Source organism: Sciurus carolinensis, chromosome 1 (assembly GCF_902686445.1).
Source record: "Sciurus carolinensis chromosome 1, mSciCar1.2, whole genome shotgun sequence".
Classification (NCBI taxonomy): Eukaryota; Metazoa; Chordata; class Mammalia; order Rodentia; family Sciuridae; genus Sciurus; species Sciurus carolinensis.
The window spans coordinates 144363972-144380494 of record NC_062213.1 but is presented as its reverse complement, the minus strand read 5'-3'; the positions used below and the strand labels follow the sequence as shown (position 1 = coordinate 144380494).

Genomic DNA, 16523 nt, shown 5'->3' with positions numbered 1-16523 from the left:
TTTTTTCAAAGATGTTCCATTTCTTCTCCTACCCTGTCTCTCCAATTATCTTCCCCCACTTCTTAAAAGTAATCAGTTTTATTCATTTCTGACTTATCTTTCCTGTGATTCTTATATTGGCCAAGATAAGCAGAAAAAAATGGAATGTGCATTAGTCTGCATGCCATCCTTGTGCAGGGACCATGCTTGTCTCTTCTGCATGGTTACAAGTTTAGTCTATGTGCTACTGAAATAAGTGCTGAATGTGCTTTTAATAGTGTTTGGAAGTCAGAGTAGGTCAAAGTAAGAGAAGGACAGTAACAGGGATTCAAGGACAAGGGGGCAGGACTCTAGATTAGGGAGGTAGTACAGTGCAATGCACAAAACTTGGGCTTCAGAATCAGACAAGCATGTGACCCTGGGCAAGTCATTGAACCTTTCTGACCTTCTTTCAAATATTAGCCCCTACCTTATAGGGTTATTTGAGACATAAAGATAATGATACATGTAAAATATCTGACAGTATTCTTAATTGATAGCTAATACTTTAATCATAGTAACAATAAATCATTACATAATTAGGAGAGAGAGAAAGAGCAATGACAGAGAAATACATTCTGTAGTTCTCCATGATTCTCACAGGTGAAACTCCTCAGGTGAAAAGACAGTCCACCTAAACATCCTTGATTTTAGCCTCCAGGTCTCAACATTTCCTAGGAAAAAAAGTATGTGAATAACTTCATTAGAAAATTTAAAGTATGCTTATAATAAAACATAAATTTCTAGTCTAGTCTGAAACAGGAATTGGCAAACATTTCCTGTAAGGGCCTGATAATAAATATTTTGTGCTTTGTGGGTTGTACAGCCTCTGTTGCAACTACTCAACTAAGTCACTGACTGAAGTGATAGCAGCCATGGACAATACTTGAGTGAGTGTGGGTGTTTCCCTGTGGGACTGATTTTACTTATGGATACTGTGATTTGGGTTTCATATAATTTTCACATTACAAATATTATTATTCTTATATCTTAAAACATTTTTATTTGCAGATGGACATAATACTTTTATTTTTATTTATTTTTATGTGGTGCTGAAGATTGAACCCACTGCTTCACACGTGCTAGGCAAGTGCTCTTCCACTGAGCTACAAGCCCTACAAATATTATTCTGATTTTTAAATACCATTCAGAAAAGTAAACACCAGTGGCTGGGGTTGTGGCTCAGTAGTAGAGTGCTTGCCTAGCATGTGTGAAGCACTGGGTTTGATCCTCAGCACCACATATAAGTAAATAAAATAAAGGTCCTTCAACAACTTAAAAAGAAAGGAAAAAAAAAAAAAAAGGAAAAAAAAAAAGTAAAAACCAGTGGAGTTAGGTGGTGCATTGCTTGTTAATCCCAGAAACTCGGGAGGCCAAGGCAGGAGGATTGGGTTTGAGGTCAGCCTCAGCAACTTAGTAAGACCCTGTCTCAATATAAAAAATAAAAGGGACTGGGGATGTAGGTCAGTGGTAGAGCATCCCCTGGTTCAGTCCCTACTGCTACCTCATTCTACATCCTACCTACTTAGGAGGCTAAGGTCCAGGTAACCCATTCTATAAATAATTAGTTTCTCTAAGTTTGCTTCTAATTCTGGTCCAACTTCTGGTTTTCTTCTCAAAGATTCTTAAACTGATTTTCCCTTCTTTCATCCCAGATCCTCTGCCTGGATTCTCACCCTGCTGCCTGCTCTGACTCAGTAACTTTGCCTTTCCTCCTTCGGTTTGGGTCCTCTCTAGTGACTGTTACACCTACTCAGTGGCCTGGGCAATGAGAGATTGCTGTTATGCTGACCTTTATTTCACGGGTAAGGGTCAGCCATGACTTTTAGGTCTTTTACTTATTGCTTTTTATAATGCTTATTTTTAATAAACTCATAAAAATAAGTCTCAAAAACTAAAAATAGTATGTGTTAAGATACTGAAATTTGCATGGTATAACTAATCAAAGAAAAAATAGTTTCAAGCCATATCAAAAGATAAATTAGAATAAAAGTTAAGAAAAAAGTCCAAGTTAAATTCTTTAATGCCTTTAAAGTGGTTATGTAATAGTATGTTTAAATTTTTGCCTTTAGACTCTAATCTTTTTCTTAATCTTGTTTATTTTTCTGTGGCAGTTTAGAAACTGTAGTATTCAGTGGTATGTTGTGGTTACTTTTGTTTTTGTTAGCTATGGAAGACTAATAAGGATTTCTAATAAAACAATGCCAGATTATGCAATTTCTGGTTTATTCGCTTTAAAATTAACTATTTGTAGTGATAAATAATAAGCTCTGTTTCAATTTGTATTGTTTTCCATTTGCATGGAGCATGGTAATACTAGAATAATGAACACAGCAATATTCTTAAAATTTGAGGGTAGAAAGGAAAACTACTCACATTTTAATAAAAAAAAAAAAAATCATGACCTTCTCAGGTTCATCTTTTACAAACTTTTTCTGATGGAGATGCTGGGGTACCTGAGATCAGTTTCTCTTATCTTGGACACAGTGATCAATCAGAAGATGTTACACATCCATGTGGCAGGGATGGGGAGTCTACCTGTTTTTATGGCAGTAGCAGCAGCACCTGATGTTTGTCCTGGCATTCCCATGAAGGATTTGTGATTCCTGCGGCAGTTGATGGCCTTTATTTTGACCCGCTCCTTATCACTGTGGAAGTATTTGTACATTCACGCAGGGCTCTCACCCCTATATTGTTTTCTAGAGTTCTTTCCCCTAAAATCCTTTCAGAAATTCTTGGTACCATCTTAGGGACCCTAGATCTAACACTGAGACTCTGTATAACAGATGCATTGTAAATAAGTAAAATTGAAGAAAGACAAGTTTCAAATTTCTCCTTGAGTTTTGAGTTCTCATCTAAAATATATCAATGAAGAACAACAGTATAAAATGACTCTTACTCTCAAATGATACCCATACTTGTTTCTTATGAGATATTAGTCATCTTAGTCAAGATCCTGCCATTTGAATGTTTGCATTTGTAAATGCAGTTTAAAAAATGTATCTAGTAGAAAAATCTTAAGCTTTATATTTCTGAAGTGGGTCTCATTTTGAAATAATTCAACAATCATTTACGGAGGAATTTTCTGTGCAGGCATTGTGTCAGGAACAGGACATAAAATGATGTATAAGACTCTGTCTCCAAGGATATCACAGTTTAGCTATGGCAAGTGAAGGGAAATGAACACCTGCACTGTGGTGTGTTGAATCTGGCATATCAATTGATTTTTCTCAAGCCTCCATCTTCCTGATCTACCATAATGGTTGTTAGAATTAAATTAAATAGCAAATGTAAAGTGCTTAGTTTAAAGCTCAGTGTATAGAGCATAAAGTATTGTAGAAAATGAGAGTGGCACCTTACTCATTCCTGTGGGAGGAAATCAGGGAAAGCTTCCCAGAGGACAAGGTAACTGTGAGGTAGTTGAATTCTGAATGACAAAGAAGATGAAGAATGGTTGGAGGTTAGATGATGTGGTTCTTTGTTTGGTCTTCTTTAACTGAGCCTTAAGCTGCGTTGTTAGTATGTCAATACAATGAATATAAGATCTCAGGAGCATGGAAAGTAATGCCACACAGTTCTTTTTTATATCATCATTAATTTTTCTTTCTTTCAGAGAATTAAAGATGGTAGCATTATTGACTCAGTTAAAACAATCTGTGTGGGGGATCATATTGAATCCATAAATGGAGAAAATATCGTTGGGTGGCGTCATTATGAAGTTGCTAAGAAGTTAAAGGAATTAAAAAAAGAGGAACTCTTTACCTTGAAGTTAATAGAACCCAAGAAGGCATTTGGTAAGTTGTGTGTATGTGTGCGTGTGTGTGTGTGTGTGTGTGTGTGTGTGTGTGTGTGAGAATCATCTCTTCCTCTGGTTTACCTTTTTAAGGGAAATGAGTACTGTTATGTGGTGCCATGTGCTTTTAATATTTATCTTATCTAACACCTCAGTTAAGAACATAGAGAATGATAGATAGCACTGCTTTCAGGGACAGCAACTACTGAAGGAGGAAAAAAAAAGTTTCGTAGAAGGACATTTTCTAAACAAACATTGGGAATGACAAAGACAAATTTAGTCTAGTGACTAAATTTGATGTGGCTGTTCCAATCTCTGAGAACAGCACATTGAATATTGTTTTCATTTTGCTGAGCAGTAAGATTTTTGATTGAGCCCTTTAAACCATAATAACTGTTGTTCATGGACCTCAGCAGCAAAAAACTTTAGTTATACACAGAATTGGTATTTAAAATAGTTATCTAGTCTATTTTAAAGACCTCCTTCACCTCTACTTTTCCTCCATTGGCATTTTGAATTTGGCAGCATGGAACAGTATGAAATTACTCCCTCGTTGATGTGACATCTGTACTTGCCTAGTTTTAGCCATGGCAGCTGTATTACAACTGTCGTTCAAACCCCCAGGGCCATCTCATCTACACGAGAATGTGCCAACTTCCCTCTCACTACCCAGCACTATTTTAATAAGCCAGATGAAGGCCTCATGTTTGCCAGTGTTAAAATATCTTCGACAGAATCATTCCAAGCCTGCCCTTACTCATCCATGACTCCACCCACCCTATGTTCTTTCCTTGGCTCACAGAACATAAATATGCCTTCTAGTTGTTTCTAATGCCATTTACTCAAGGCAGTTAGTGAACATGGTGGGAGAATGCAGTGGGTCTGGGGAATCACATTTTCCTTAGGGAGTAAGCTGCATCTGTGGAATTAGGAAGTTTTCTCTGCTCCCATGATTCTGTGCCATTTAATGGAAATATAGTAAAGGTTTCGTTGCTTGTGGGAGATGGAGTTCCACGGCAGGTGTAAGAAGAGTGCCTTATGCCCATGCTGCACCTGGAGGGAGTGCTCTAGGAAGCTGCTGTGATTCTGCCTGGTGCGGTGCAGCATCTGCTGTCCTACCTACAAAGGAAGGCCAGGGCACCCAGACTTTTCTCCACCAGCTCCTTTTGAAAGGGCTTTGTTCGGTAGTCCAGCTCCCCAGATAGCATGGCATATGAGCTGATAGGGCATAGATGATTTGAGATAAATATTCTTATTTGATTTAGGTTCTTTGTAAACTAAAGCTGTTCTGTTAGTACACCTAAGAAATGTGAAATCTTCCTACATTTTTCTCTAACACATATTACGTTTTCCAGAGTTAATCTCTTTCAATTTTTTCATATTGTATGCATATAAATCTTTTGGTTCCCATGTCTTTGTAGAAAGTTGCTGCTTGTCTTGTGTATTACAAAGGTCATTATATTTAGTCACTATTGTCCTATAATTAGATTTCTCTCTTCAATATCAGAGATGTACTTCACTTAAGTAGCTACGATCAAACCTGTTCCTTATTGCCTTGTGAATTTCATGGATATATTTGAGAAGGCTAGGATTTTTCTAATAAGGGTATGTATTTCAGTATGTCAAATTCTGTTGGTGCTGTGGAATAGGATACCTAGAAATTGATTTTGGAGCAGTGATAGGTTTTTGTTTTCCAAGCTGCTAGTCTGTATGCATTTTCTCCTCTGTAGCTTAATCTTGGATTCTGGCCCTAGCTTGAGGGTTTCTCTTAGAAGTAGCCTTACTGCTTTGTCTATCCTCTAGCCCTTAATTTTCTTGCTTTTCTTTTTGCTCCTGGGATAAAGGCAAAACTAGTCAGTTTCTCATCCTCTGGCTTCATCCCAATGCTTAGCCCTTTGCCAGGGAGGGAGAATTTATATCCGGAGGTACTTGGGGCATCAGGCTTCCCCCAATTCTCTTGGTTGCAATCTTATCTTTTGCTATGTTTCCTTCCTTTCTCCTTGTGTTTTCTAGCATTATCATTGACTCAGGGCCAAGAATTCAAATTTTATGGCCTTTCACGATTATCTGCCTCTCTGTTATCTTGAATTCCTACCAGGAAACAGGACCAGTCTAAGTGAGGAAGAGTTTTTTCTGCATTCTTGTAGGCCACCTTGGTTGAAGTGAAGTCATTTCTAGGATCTTGGGATTTTTTTTTTTTGGGGGGGGGTACCAGGGATTGAACCCAGAGTTGCTTAAACAGTGAGCCACAACCCCAGCCCTTTTTATTTTATCTCATTTTATTTTATTTTTTTTTTATTTTGAGACAGGATCTTGCAAAGTTGCCTAGGGTTTTACTAAATTGCTGAGGCTGGCTTTGAATTTGGGATCCTCCTGCCTCAGCCTCCCGAGCTGCTGGGATTATAGGCCTACACCACTATACCTGGCTCATTTCTAGGATCTTACCAAAAACAGTCAGAAATGGCCACACACTCCAGTATTTTGATATTTTCCTACCAACTTCCCAAAAGGTTTAGTCAAGGGAGGCATGTGAATGAACTATGTCCTCAAATACTTTGTTCTATGGTGGCAAAATAAGGATGGTGAGCACAACTTCTCTATAGCAGGTAGGGGAATCCTTATTACCTGCTCCCATTTCCATATTTTAGGTACAACACTTCCACTGCCCACACTTCTAGAGGCCACTATATGTATTAAGATTCACTAATTTAAGGGAAAAGCATTTGTTGGAAGACTACTAGGTACATCTCTAACAAAAATAGTTGATCAAGCCTTGGGAAAGTCAGTAACTTTTAGGGGTGTGTGTACCAGAAAGATTTAATGGCATAGGCTTAATGCACTTCCCTCCAATTATTTTTTCATGTCACTCTATGTAGGATTCAAATGCCTAAAATGTGGGGGGACTGATTATGTCATATGTTCATCTTGACATTGGAGAATGCAGGCTATGTGATTGATAGGTCTACCAAAATCACACAGAACAGAGAGGGGGATGTTTCCTTTTGGGTTGAAAAAAAAAAAAAGAAAGCAGCAGATACTCAACTTACCATTTATCCTAAGCTGTTACACCTTGTAGGCAGAACAGTGTTGGTTTTCTTTTAACCTTGAATCTGACTCTAGCCAAACTGTCTGTTGCAAGTATTAGAATAGATCTGGAGAGAAGAGGATATTGTCAATGGCTTTGGATATCTGTCCTTAAGGATTTCATTTTTATGCTATGAATAGAGTGCCACATAAATAACTGTTTGGCAGTGAACTAGCTAGAGGTGATGACAGAATCAAACTCTCTTCCAGGGAAATAGTAAAACCTTGTTTTGCTTGGTGCTTGCCACTTGATTTTGAGGGACCCCAATCTATAGATTTGGACTATACTTCTGGGAAGATCCTTAACTTTTGTATCCCACACATTGTTTTCTGAGAATCTCCTGTGTTCCAGGTGCTCTGATAGGTACAGTGGATGATAAGATGGAAGCCCAAGTTCCTACTTTTTGAGGAGCTCACAGACCAATAGGAGGTTGTTATGGGCTGAATCGTATCCTACAAAATTTGTATGTTGAAGTCCTAAATCACCAGTACTTCCGAATGAGACTGTATTTGGAGATAGGGTCTTTAAAGAGTAATTATTGTTAAAATGAGGTCATTAGGGTGGGCTCTAATCCATTATGACTGGTATACCTATAAGAAGAGGAAATTTGGGACTGGGGAGATGGCTCAGTCGGTAGAGTGCTTGTCTTATAAGCACAAGGCCCTGGGTTCGATCCCCAGCACCAAAAAAAAAAAAAGAAGAAGAAATTTGAACTCAGACACAGAGGAAGAATGCTATTTAAGCATTTAGATAGGCGTTTATCTATAAGCAAAGGAGAATGGCCTCAGAAGAACCAGTGCTGGGGACACCTTAATCTTATACTTCTAGCCTTCGGAACTATGAGAAAATGAATTTATATTGTTGAAGCCACCCATTCTGGTAGCTCTAGTAAACTAACACAGAGGCCAATAGGCAAGGAAAAAAAGTTAAAGTGCCAGTTCTTTGGCAGTGGAAGTAGATCTTGGACTCCCTAACAATCCAGAATGGACTTTAGCAGTCCTGTGACCTTGGAGACTGGCAAGAACATACTGATATTTCAGTTCAACAGACACTTATTGAGCAGTTGCTATATACTGGTCTTAGGGTGCTATTTACCCTAGATAATAATAATAGTCACCATTTACTGAGAGCCTACTCTACACCATGACCATATCATATGCTTAGTATACATGATGAATAAGATCCAGATCCAGAAGCTCATGTTTAGTGAGAGGAGATGGACATGAAAAGAAAATAAGTTCAATAAAGGGGTGTTATAAGTGCTAAAATATACTAGAGATATGAAACTGGGAGGCATTAAGTCTACCTAAGGAATTTTCTCTATGGAAGGGATTTGAACCAATAAGAAATCCACTGAAATTAGGGAAACAGTTCCATTTACAATAGCTTCAACAGCAATCACCACCACAACCTAGGGATAAATCTAACCAAGGAAACACCTCTACGAGAGAAATTACAGAGCACCAAAAAAAATAGAAGATGACACGAGAAGATGATCAGACCCCCTCCTCCCCACCCCTGTATGTTCATGGATAGGTTGAATTAATGTAGTTAAAATGACTACTGGGAGCACATGCCTGTAATCCCAGTGACTCTGGAGACTGAGGCAGAAGGATGACATGTTCAAGGACAATCTCAACAATTTAGCAAGACTCTCAACAACTTAGTGAGACCTTGTCTCAAAATGAAAAGGGCTAGGAAAAAAAAAAAAAGAAAGGGCTAGGGATGTATCTTAATGATAAAACTCCCTTGGGTTCAATCCCCACTACTGTGGAAAAATAAAAAACTATATTATCAAAAATGATCTACAGATTCAATGCAATCCCCATCAAAATATCAAATGAAATTCTTTACAGAACTAGAAAAAACAATCCTAAAATTCTTATGGAGGAACACAAGACCCAGAATAGCCAAAGCAATCCTGAGCAAAAAGAACAATGCTAGAGGCATCACAATACCCAGTTTCAAATGATATTACAAAACTATAGTAACAAAAACAACATGGTACTGGCATAAAAACAGACACATAGACCAATGGAATAGAACTGAAGACATAGACAAACCCATACATCTACAGTCATCTGATTCTTGACAAAGGTGCCAAAGTACATTGGAGAAAAGATAGCCTTTTTAACAATATTGCTGGGAAACTGGATATTCACATGTAGAAGAATGAAACTAGATCCCTGTCTCTCACCCTGCACAAAAGTCAATTCAAAATGAATCAAAGATCTAGGAATTCGTTCAGAAATTTTGCAACTACTTGAAGAAAACACAGGGGAAATTCTTCACCATGTAGGCAATGACTTCCTGAGTAGGATCTCTAAAGCTCAGGAAATAATGCCAAGAATCAATAAATGAGTGGCATCAAATTGGAAAGCTGCACAGCAAAGGAAACAATAGCATGAAGATACAGTATTCAGAATGGGAGAAAATCTTTGCTAGCTACTCTTCTGACGGAGGATTAATATCCAGAATTATAAAAAGGACAAAAACTCAACGCCAAACAAATAAACACATCTCATTTAGTAAATGGCAAATTACCTAAACAGATTTTTCTCAAGAAGTACAAATGACCAACAAATATGTCAAAAGATGTCTTTAACATATTTAACCATTAGGGAAATGCAGATCAAAACTACACTGAGATTCTGTCTCACTCTAGTCAGAATGGCAATCATCAAGAATACAAATAACAGGGTTGGGTTTGTAGTTCAGTGATAGAGCACTTGCCTAGCATATGTGTGTCACTGGTTTGATTCTCTGTACCACATAAAAATAAATAAATAAAATAAAGGTATTGTGTAAAAAAAAAAGGAATAAAAATAACAATAAATATTAGTAAGAATATGGGAGTAGGGAACACTGATGTGCTGTTGGTGGAAATTAGCACAGCCACTATGGAGGGCCCTCAAAATTCTAAAAGTGAACTATATGATCCAGTTATACCAGTACTAAGTATTTATCCGAAAGAACTAAAGACAGCATACTTTAGAGATACATATATTCCCATGTTTGTAGCAGCACAATTCATGATAGCCAAGTTATGGAACCAGCCCAGGTTTCTATTGACAGATGAATGGATAAAGAAAATATGGTGAAGATACACAATGGAGTTTTATTCAGCTGTAAAGGACAAGATTATATCATTTGTAGGAAAATGGATGAAACTGGAGATCATGTTAAGTGAAATACACAGATTCAGATAGACAAATGTGTGTTTTCTCTCGTATGTAGAGCTAGAAGGGAAAAAAGGAAAGAAAGAGATCTCATGACAACAGAAGGGAGACCATTAGGGAACAGGGAGAGGGAGGCTGGAAGGACAATGGAAGATATTAGGAGTGAAATTAATGAAATTATGTTGTATGCATATTATGATTGTAGTATAATGAAAATAACTATCCTGTATGGTTAATATGCATGAGAAGAAATGATATAAAGGGATTTGAACTGAATCTGAGAAGATGAGTAAGTGTTTACTCAGTGGGTAGTTGGGGAAAGTTTTCTTTGGGAGTAGGAACAGAGTGAGCACAGGTGCAGAGAAATGGAAAAGTGTCATATATTTGGGGATATCATGTATGCCAGTGTTTTTAGAATAGAGATTATAGGTAGTGCTGTCACAAGAGATGAAGCTCAAGTGTCAGTAGGGACCAAATTATTAAGGACATTATACACGAAGATAAGGAGTGGGCAGTGAGAACTAATAAAAAGGTTTAGGCAGGGGAGTGATTTGATGAATACTGGATTTTGGAGACTGTCAGAGGAGTGGGATGTGATGTCATGTGATCATAGAGATAATTTTTTGTTAGCTGGGAGAGAGATGAAATCCTAAATTAAGCCAGGTGTGGTGGGGCACACCTGTAATCCCAGCAGCTTGGGAGGCTGAGGCAGGAGGACGGTGAGTACAAAGCCATTCTCAGCAACTCAGCAAGGTACCTAGAAACTCAGTGAGACCCTGTCTCTAATAAAATCTTTAAAAAAGGGCTGGGGATGCGGCTCAGTGGTTAAGCACACCTGGATTCAATCCCTAGTACTCCCCGTTCAAAAAAAAAATCATGAATTAAGACAGCACTGGCAGATATGGAAAGAAATTTTTCTGAGTAATTGAGAATAGTGTGCTAGATTCATTTGTACACATCTTTTTTCAACCCCTCTTTCAGGAGCATCAGATTGGTTGCTTGAAATTAGTTATGGTAGGGTATTTACACCACAGAAATAGGTAAGTGTTGCACTTTAGGTTCTTTTTTTTTTAGCCTGGAGAGTGGATTGTTAAATGTTTACCTGCATACTACTGAGTATTAAGAAGGCTGGATCAGTAACCCTTTGGAAGTAGAGGTAAAGGAAGGAAGAATTGCAAATGATGACCCACAGATTTGTTGTGTCTTGGGTGAGGGGTGTAGTGCAGTGCCTTTCTTTGTGAAGAGGAAAGCTGGAAAAGATTTGGGTAAGGAGATGGATTATAAGTACAGTTTTGGATCTATGAGTTTATTATAGTTCATTTAAGTACAGTTTTGGATCTATGAGTATATTATGGTTCATTTTGGGTGAAAACGTAAGAGAGATAAGGGTGTTGGGAATTGAGGTCTGGAAAATGGGTTAATGAGTGTTTGTCCTGCATAGGCAGTGGAAATCATGGAAGTAGATGCAGTCCCTCAGAGTGATGTGAAAAAAAGATGGAAGCTGTGGGGGGACATCCGCACTAAAGAACTAGGAAGAGGAGAAGCTGGTCTAGTGAGGAATGGCATGGAGTATGCAGCACGTAGAGCCGATGCTCATTGTAGCTTTCCCAAGTTGGCTTTGGGGCTCTGAGGGAGAAATAAAGGCCATTTTAAAAGATACCCATAGAATCTCTTGTGTTGGTCAATTTAAATCACTATTTTTTAGTTACTGTATCTCAACCAGTGTGTCTATAACACAAAGTGGAATAGAGTTAAAAATATCATAGCGCTTTGTACCGAATAAGAGTAGGCATTATTTGTTATAAATGTTTTACCATATATATTTGTGTTTATGGGTTACAATATAATGCATTTATTTCTTACTAGGACACAGTTAAACAAAACAACACAAAACCCTCCAAAAACAAAGACCAAAAAAGAAAAAAAAAAAAAAACTGTTTTAAATGACTTCCCTGTTGCAAATTTGTTGCTTAGTGGAATCTTTCCCATACTTAACATGGTTTCTCCTGGTCACTTGCATTCTGATCCAGATTTTCCTTCTTCCACCCCATGAGGTGATGGCAGCCTTCCCAGTCCTTATCAAGTGTCGGTTGGAATGTCTCTAGTGGTATTTTTTAGGGCATGGCTCACTTCCTTTCCTCTTTTGCTGATGAAAGGAATATGTCTTCACAATGAACTCAACCCTGCAATTTGCCCTGTGAACCTCGATTTTCCCAAGGCTATGTGAATCCACTCTCCATTTGAATAACCTGAAGATCGGACTAGTCCAACTGGTTCATTTTCATATGAGACCTCTTCATTGCAGAATAATAACTATTAAATCTGTGAAATTTTGATTTAGTTTTGCTTAAATGAGTTTTGAGTCCATTTATCTTGGAGAATTTATCCGATTGGTGATTGTTGCCTGTTATGGAAAGAGATCTGTTACAGGAAGCCTGGAATATTTCTGTTTTCAAAATCAGCAAGGGAGCTGAAAGAAAACGCTTACCTCCTAAGACATTTGTTTTGGGGTTAGATTTTTGCAGCAGATCTGTTATGTCTTCTTTTAGAGCCTTCATTTCTGTGCTGTGTATCCATCAGAATAGGATGTTAAGTATGTGAAGTGCGTTTCAGTCCTTTGAGTCATTCACAGCTGGAAGTGTTGGACCTCATCTTCCCAATTCAGCTTAACTGATGTACTTGTTTCAAAAGCTGAGCTTATTTGTCATTAGAAAATAAGCTTTGGATTTTAAGTTTTACAGGACATTTTAGGCAGATATTTTAAACATTTAAAAAATACTTTTTATTATTTGTTATTTCTAGTAAAAAAAATTCAACCAACAAATACTTTTCCTTTTCCTATATTCTGACTTCTACAAAATACACTGGAGAATATGAAACAAGTTATAAAAGACAGAAAATGCAGTGGTTAAGCCTGTACGCTCTGCCAGGTCAAGGCTGTGTGATAATTTGACATTGAATAAGTAAGCAAACCATTCTGTGCCTTGATTTCCTCACATAAAAAGTGAAAGTGATAGTAGTATTTAACACATTTGACCGTTATGAAGATTTAATTATTACACAAGATAAAATCATAGAATAGTCCCTGGCACATAGTAAGTCTTCAATAAAAAAAGTAAACTGTTGTTGCATGCGTGTATTCCCAGTGGCTCGGGAGGCTGAGGCAAGAGGATCGTGAATTCAAAGCCAGCCATAGCAATTTATGAGACCCTAAGCAACTTAGTAAGACCCTGTCTCTTAATAAAATATAAAAAAGGGTTGGAGATGTGACTCAGTAGTTAAGCGCCCCTAGGTTCAATCCCTGGTACCCCCCCAAAAAAAAAAAGTAAACTGTTATTATCACAGGTTGAGCACCCCAAAATCCAAAATCTGAAACATTTTGATTACTGGCCTGATGCCATAAATGGGAAAACCTACCCCAAACTTGTATGATGGGTTACTGTCAAAATCGTGCTAAAAATATTATATAAAATTACCTTCAGGTTCTGCATACTAGGTGTACGTGAAACATAAGTGAATTTCATGTTTAGATTTGGGTTCCATCTCCCAAATATCTCATTATATGTATATGCAAATATTCCAGAATCTGAAAAGAATCTAAAATCTGAAACACTTCTGGTCCCAAGCATTTTATTTATTAAAATGTTGTTGTAGTTGTCAATGGACCTTTATTTATTTATATGTGGTGCTAAGGATCGAACCCAGGCATGCCAGGCAAGCACTCTACCACTAACCCCAGCCCCCCAAAGCATTTTAGATAAGGGATACTCAACCTGTGCCAACATTGTGAAGGTGTAGCCTTTTCTTTAAGGCCTAATTTGAGAAAAAGGAGAAACCCACGTGAAACAGGAAAAACAGTGTGAGTTTGTGATTAGCAAGTATTTGTTGAAAACTCTGACACTATTTCAGATTCAGGAAGACAGCTGATAATATCCCCTCTCAAATCAAATAATGAAGTATATCGGGATATCACAATAGTGACTGCCATTTACTTTTCCAAGTACTTCTAAGTAGGAAACCATTCAAGCCTCATAGCCAACTGTAAATAACAGCAATTTGTTGCAGGTTTTAGGTGATGAACAAAGGAGGTAGACTTCTCAGCCACTCAGCCAGCCTCCAGGGCCAGCTCTCTGATAACTCCTATGGATGAGCCAGTGTGTTGCTGTCCTCAAGGGGCTTACCGTTTACATAAGGAGACAGATACATTAGGAATTAAATAATTTTGTTCATGGTAATAGCTACTGTTTATTGCATGCTTTTAAGAAACAATGGTGTAGTATATGAAGAGCAAAGATTCTGACCCAAACTTGGGTTTGATTCCTTTCTCTGCTGCTTACTAGTTATGTGATCTCTGGTATTACTTAACCTTTCTATGCCTGTTTACTTATCCATCAAGTACTGTGAGGATAAAATGAATTAATACATGTAAGGTTCTTAGAGAATTGGTGGATACATAGTGACACATAAATGCTGATAGGTTTACTGCTATTGTGACCTCATTTAATCCTCATGCTACTCCAATGAAGATTTTCCAGACAAGTCTACTTGTTGGGTGGTTAACTAACTTGCTGAAGTCACCCAGCGGGGACTGGAAGTGCAGGGATAGCACTCTGGCCCTGTTTGTTTCAAGCTTGAGCTTTAGCATTTTGTATTACTGTCTCATCAGAATATAATGCAAACTCTGATATTTGCTATGAAGCAGATTTAAACAAAGTGCAGTTCATATGAGAGCTGTTTTACCCATTATGGAGAGGGATTCTAAGGCTTAGAGAGTGGTGGGGTAGACAGAAAGTGGTAAGATTAGAAAGGAGCTTCCCCAAAGAGAGAGCCATGGAAGAGATGATTTATGCCAGCATCAAGAACTTTAAGAGCTGTGACCTGAAATTTTGGGATCAGCTTCCGAGTGGATACTCTGACTTGGTCGTAGAGCTTCAGGGTAGGTTTCGTGACAGACTGAGTGCAGCATCAATCCTCTGGATCTTGGGAGGGAGAAGAACTTCCCAAACAAAACCAAGATTAAAATTCCCACCAAATCTACAGCATGGGGGTTTAGGGTCATGTACAATTTGATACTTTTTATATCTAGAATTAAATTTAAAATCCACTGAAGAAATTTAAATGGGTGTTCAGAGAGGGGAAAGATATGAATAGGCTGGACCCCGTGAGAAAGATTCTTGGAGAAAATTGCTCTTGGATTCGACCTTAGAGAATGTGATGGAAATTATGTACAAGGAAGGTTTCCTGGGGAAAGTGTTCAGGACCATGAACACTGTGACAAAGCAGGCTACAAAAGCATCTTAGGGCCTTGTTAAGAAGAGCACTGAAAGCTAGATGGGGAACACAAGGTTGCTTTACAGTGGGATAGGGAATCATTTAGATGTTAGAACTGAAGAATGATGTATGAAACATATTTTTGGGAATTAAGCCTAAAAGACCAATGTGGCTATATTTGACTAGAGGAGGAACCATGTAAGATGCTGTAGTGACAGTCTAGGAGAAAATGATAAGGGCTAGGACCATGGGCAGCAGTGGAGATTCCAAGGGAAGAAAGAAGCCAGGGTTGAGTAGGGATTGGAGGTGGATTGATGACCCTTAGATGAAGAGGACAGGAAAGAAAGTTCAGGAGCAAATGTTACTTCCAAGATTTCTATTCTGGGAACCTGGGATAACAATGATGTTATAATTGGAAATGAGGCAGTTGGGATATAGAGATGATTTGGGGACAGTGCGGGAGAGAAGTTCAAGGTTTGGATGCATTTAATGACACTCTTAGGTATTTTTTGGTCAGGTTTGAAGTGCTTACATGACAGATTTGGGGGTGGTAGAACATGTCACTTCATCATCTTTTTATGTAGTAGTCTATTTTGGTCTTCTCATACGCAGCTAGACATTGGTTTGGAGTTTGCTTTGGAGATCCTGTGGGAGAAGATGAATGAGGAGCCAAGTTCCCTCTTGTGGGATGTGGCAGATATGTCAGATGAATCCTGAGTGTAACTGACAAATGCATTTTCAGTGTAAGACCAGCTGGATACCTGAGTATGGATTCTTTTCTATTCTAGTTGTAAACTCTCAACTAAAAATATTTTAGTAAACACATTATAATCTGAAAAAGGTGAAATTATTGTGATGTATAGTACTAAAAATCTTGTAAACAGTGTTTTCCAAGACATTTTCCCTAATTGGTAATTAGATTGACTTCTTAGAACTATAATGCATTTTTGGGTGCATTTGGAAATAATAACAACCATAAGTAGAAAGAAGCTACTGATTTTCAAGTATTTTAAAATTTAGTAATTAAAATGGAGTGTGGAATGAAGGGCAAACTGATGCTAAATACAAGTCGCTTCTTTAATATGACTGAATTGTATGAGTATAATGCAACTTATTAAAAAAATAGCAATTCTGCCAATAATGAATATTTCACTAGAGACTGTTTTTATTATGGGAA

At 37.8% G+C, this 16523-nt stretch overlaps 1 protein-coding gene and 1 non-coding gene across 2 annotated transcripts in view; one reads left to right on the top strand and one right to left on the bottom strand.

The window, feature by feature from the left end:
- The window catches only part of Gipc2 (GIPC PDZ domain containing family member 2), an 89339-nt gene that overhangs the window by 48599 nt on the left and 24217 nt on the right, over positions 1–16523 (top strand). The window contains 1 exon segment of the mRNA XM_047529363.1: positions 3632–3812. Within this exon segment, the coding sequence (XP_047385319.1) occupies positions 3632–3812 (181 nt within the window).
- LOC124968462 (U6 spliceosomal RNA) lies at positions 134–239 on the bottom strand. The gene has a single exon (XR_007105732.1). It is a non-coding gene; the product is annotated as a U6 spliceosomal RNA (small nuclear RNA).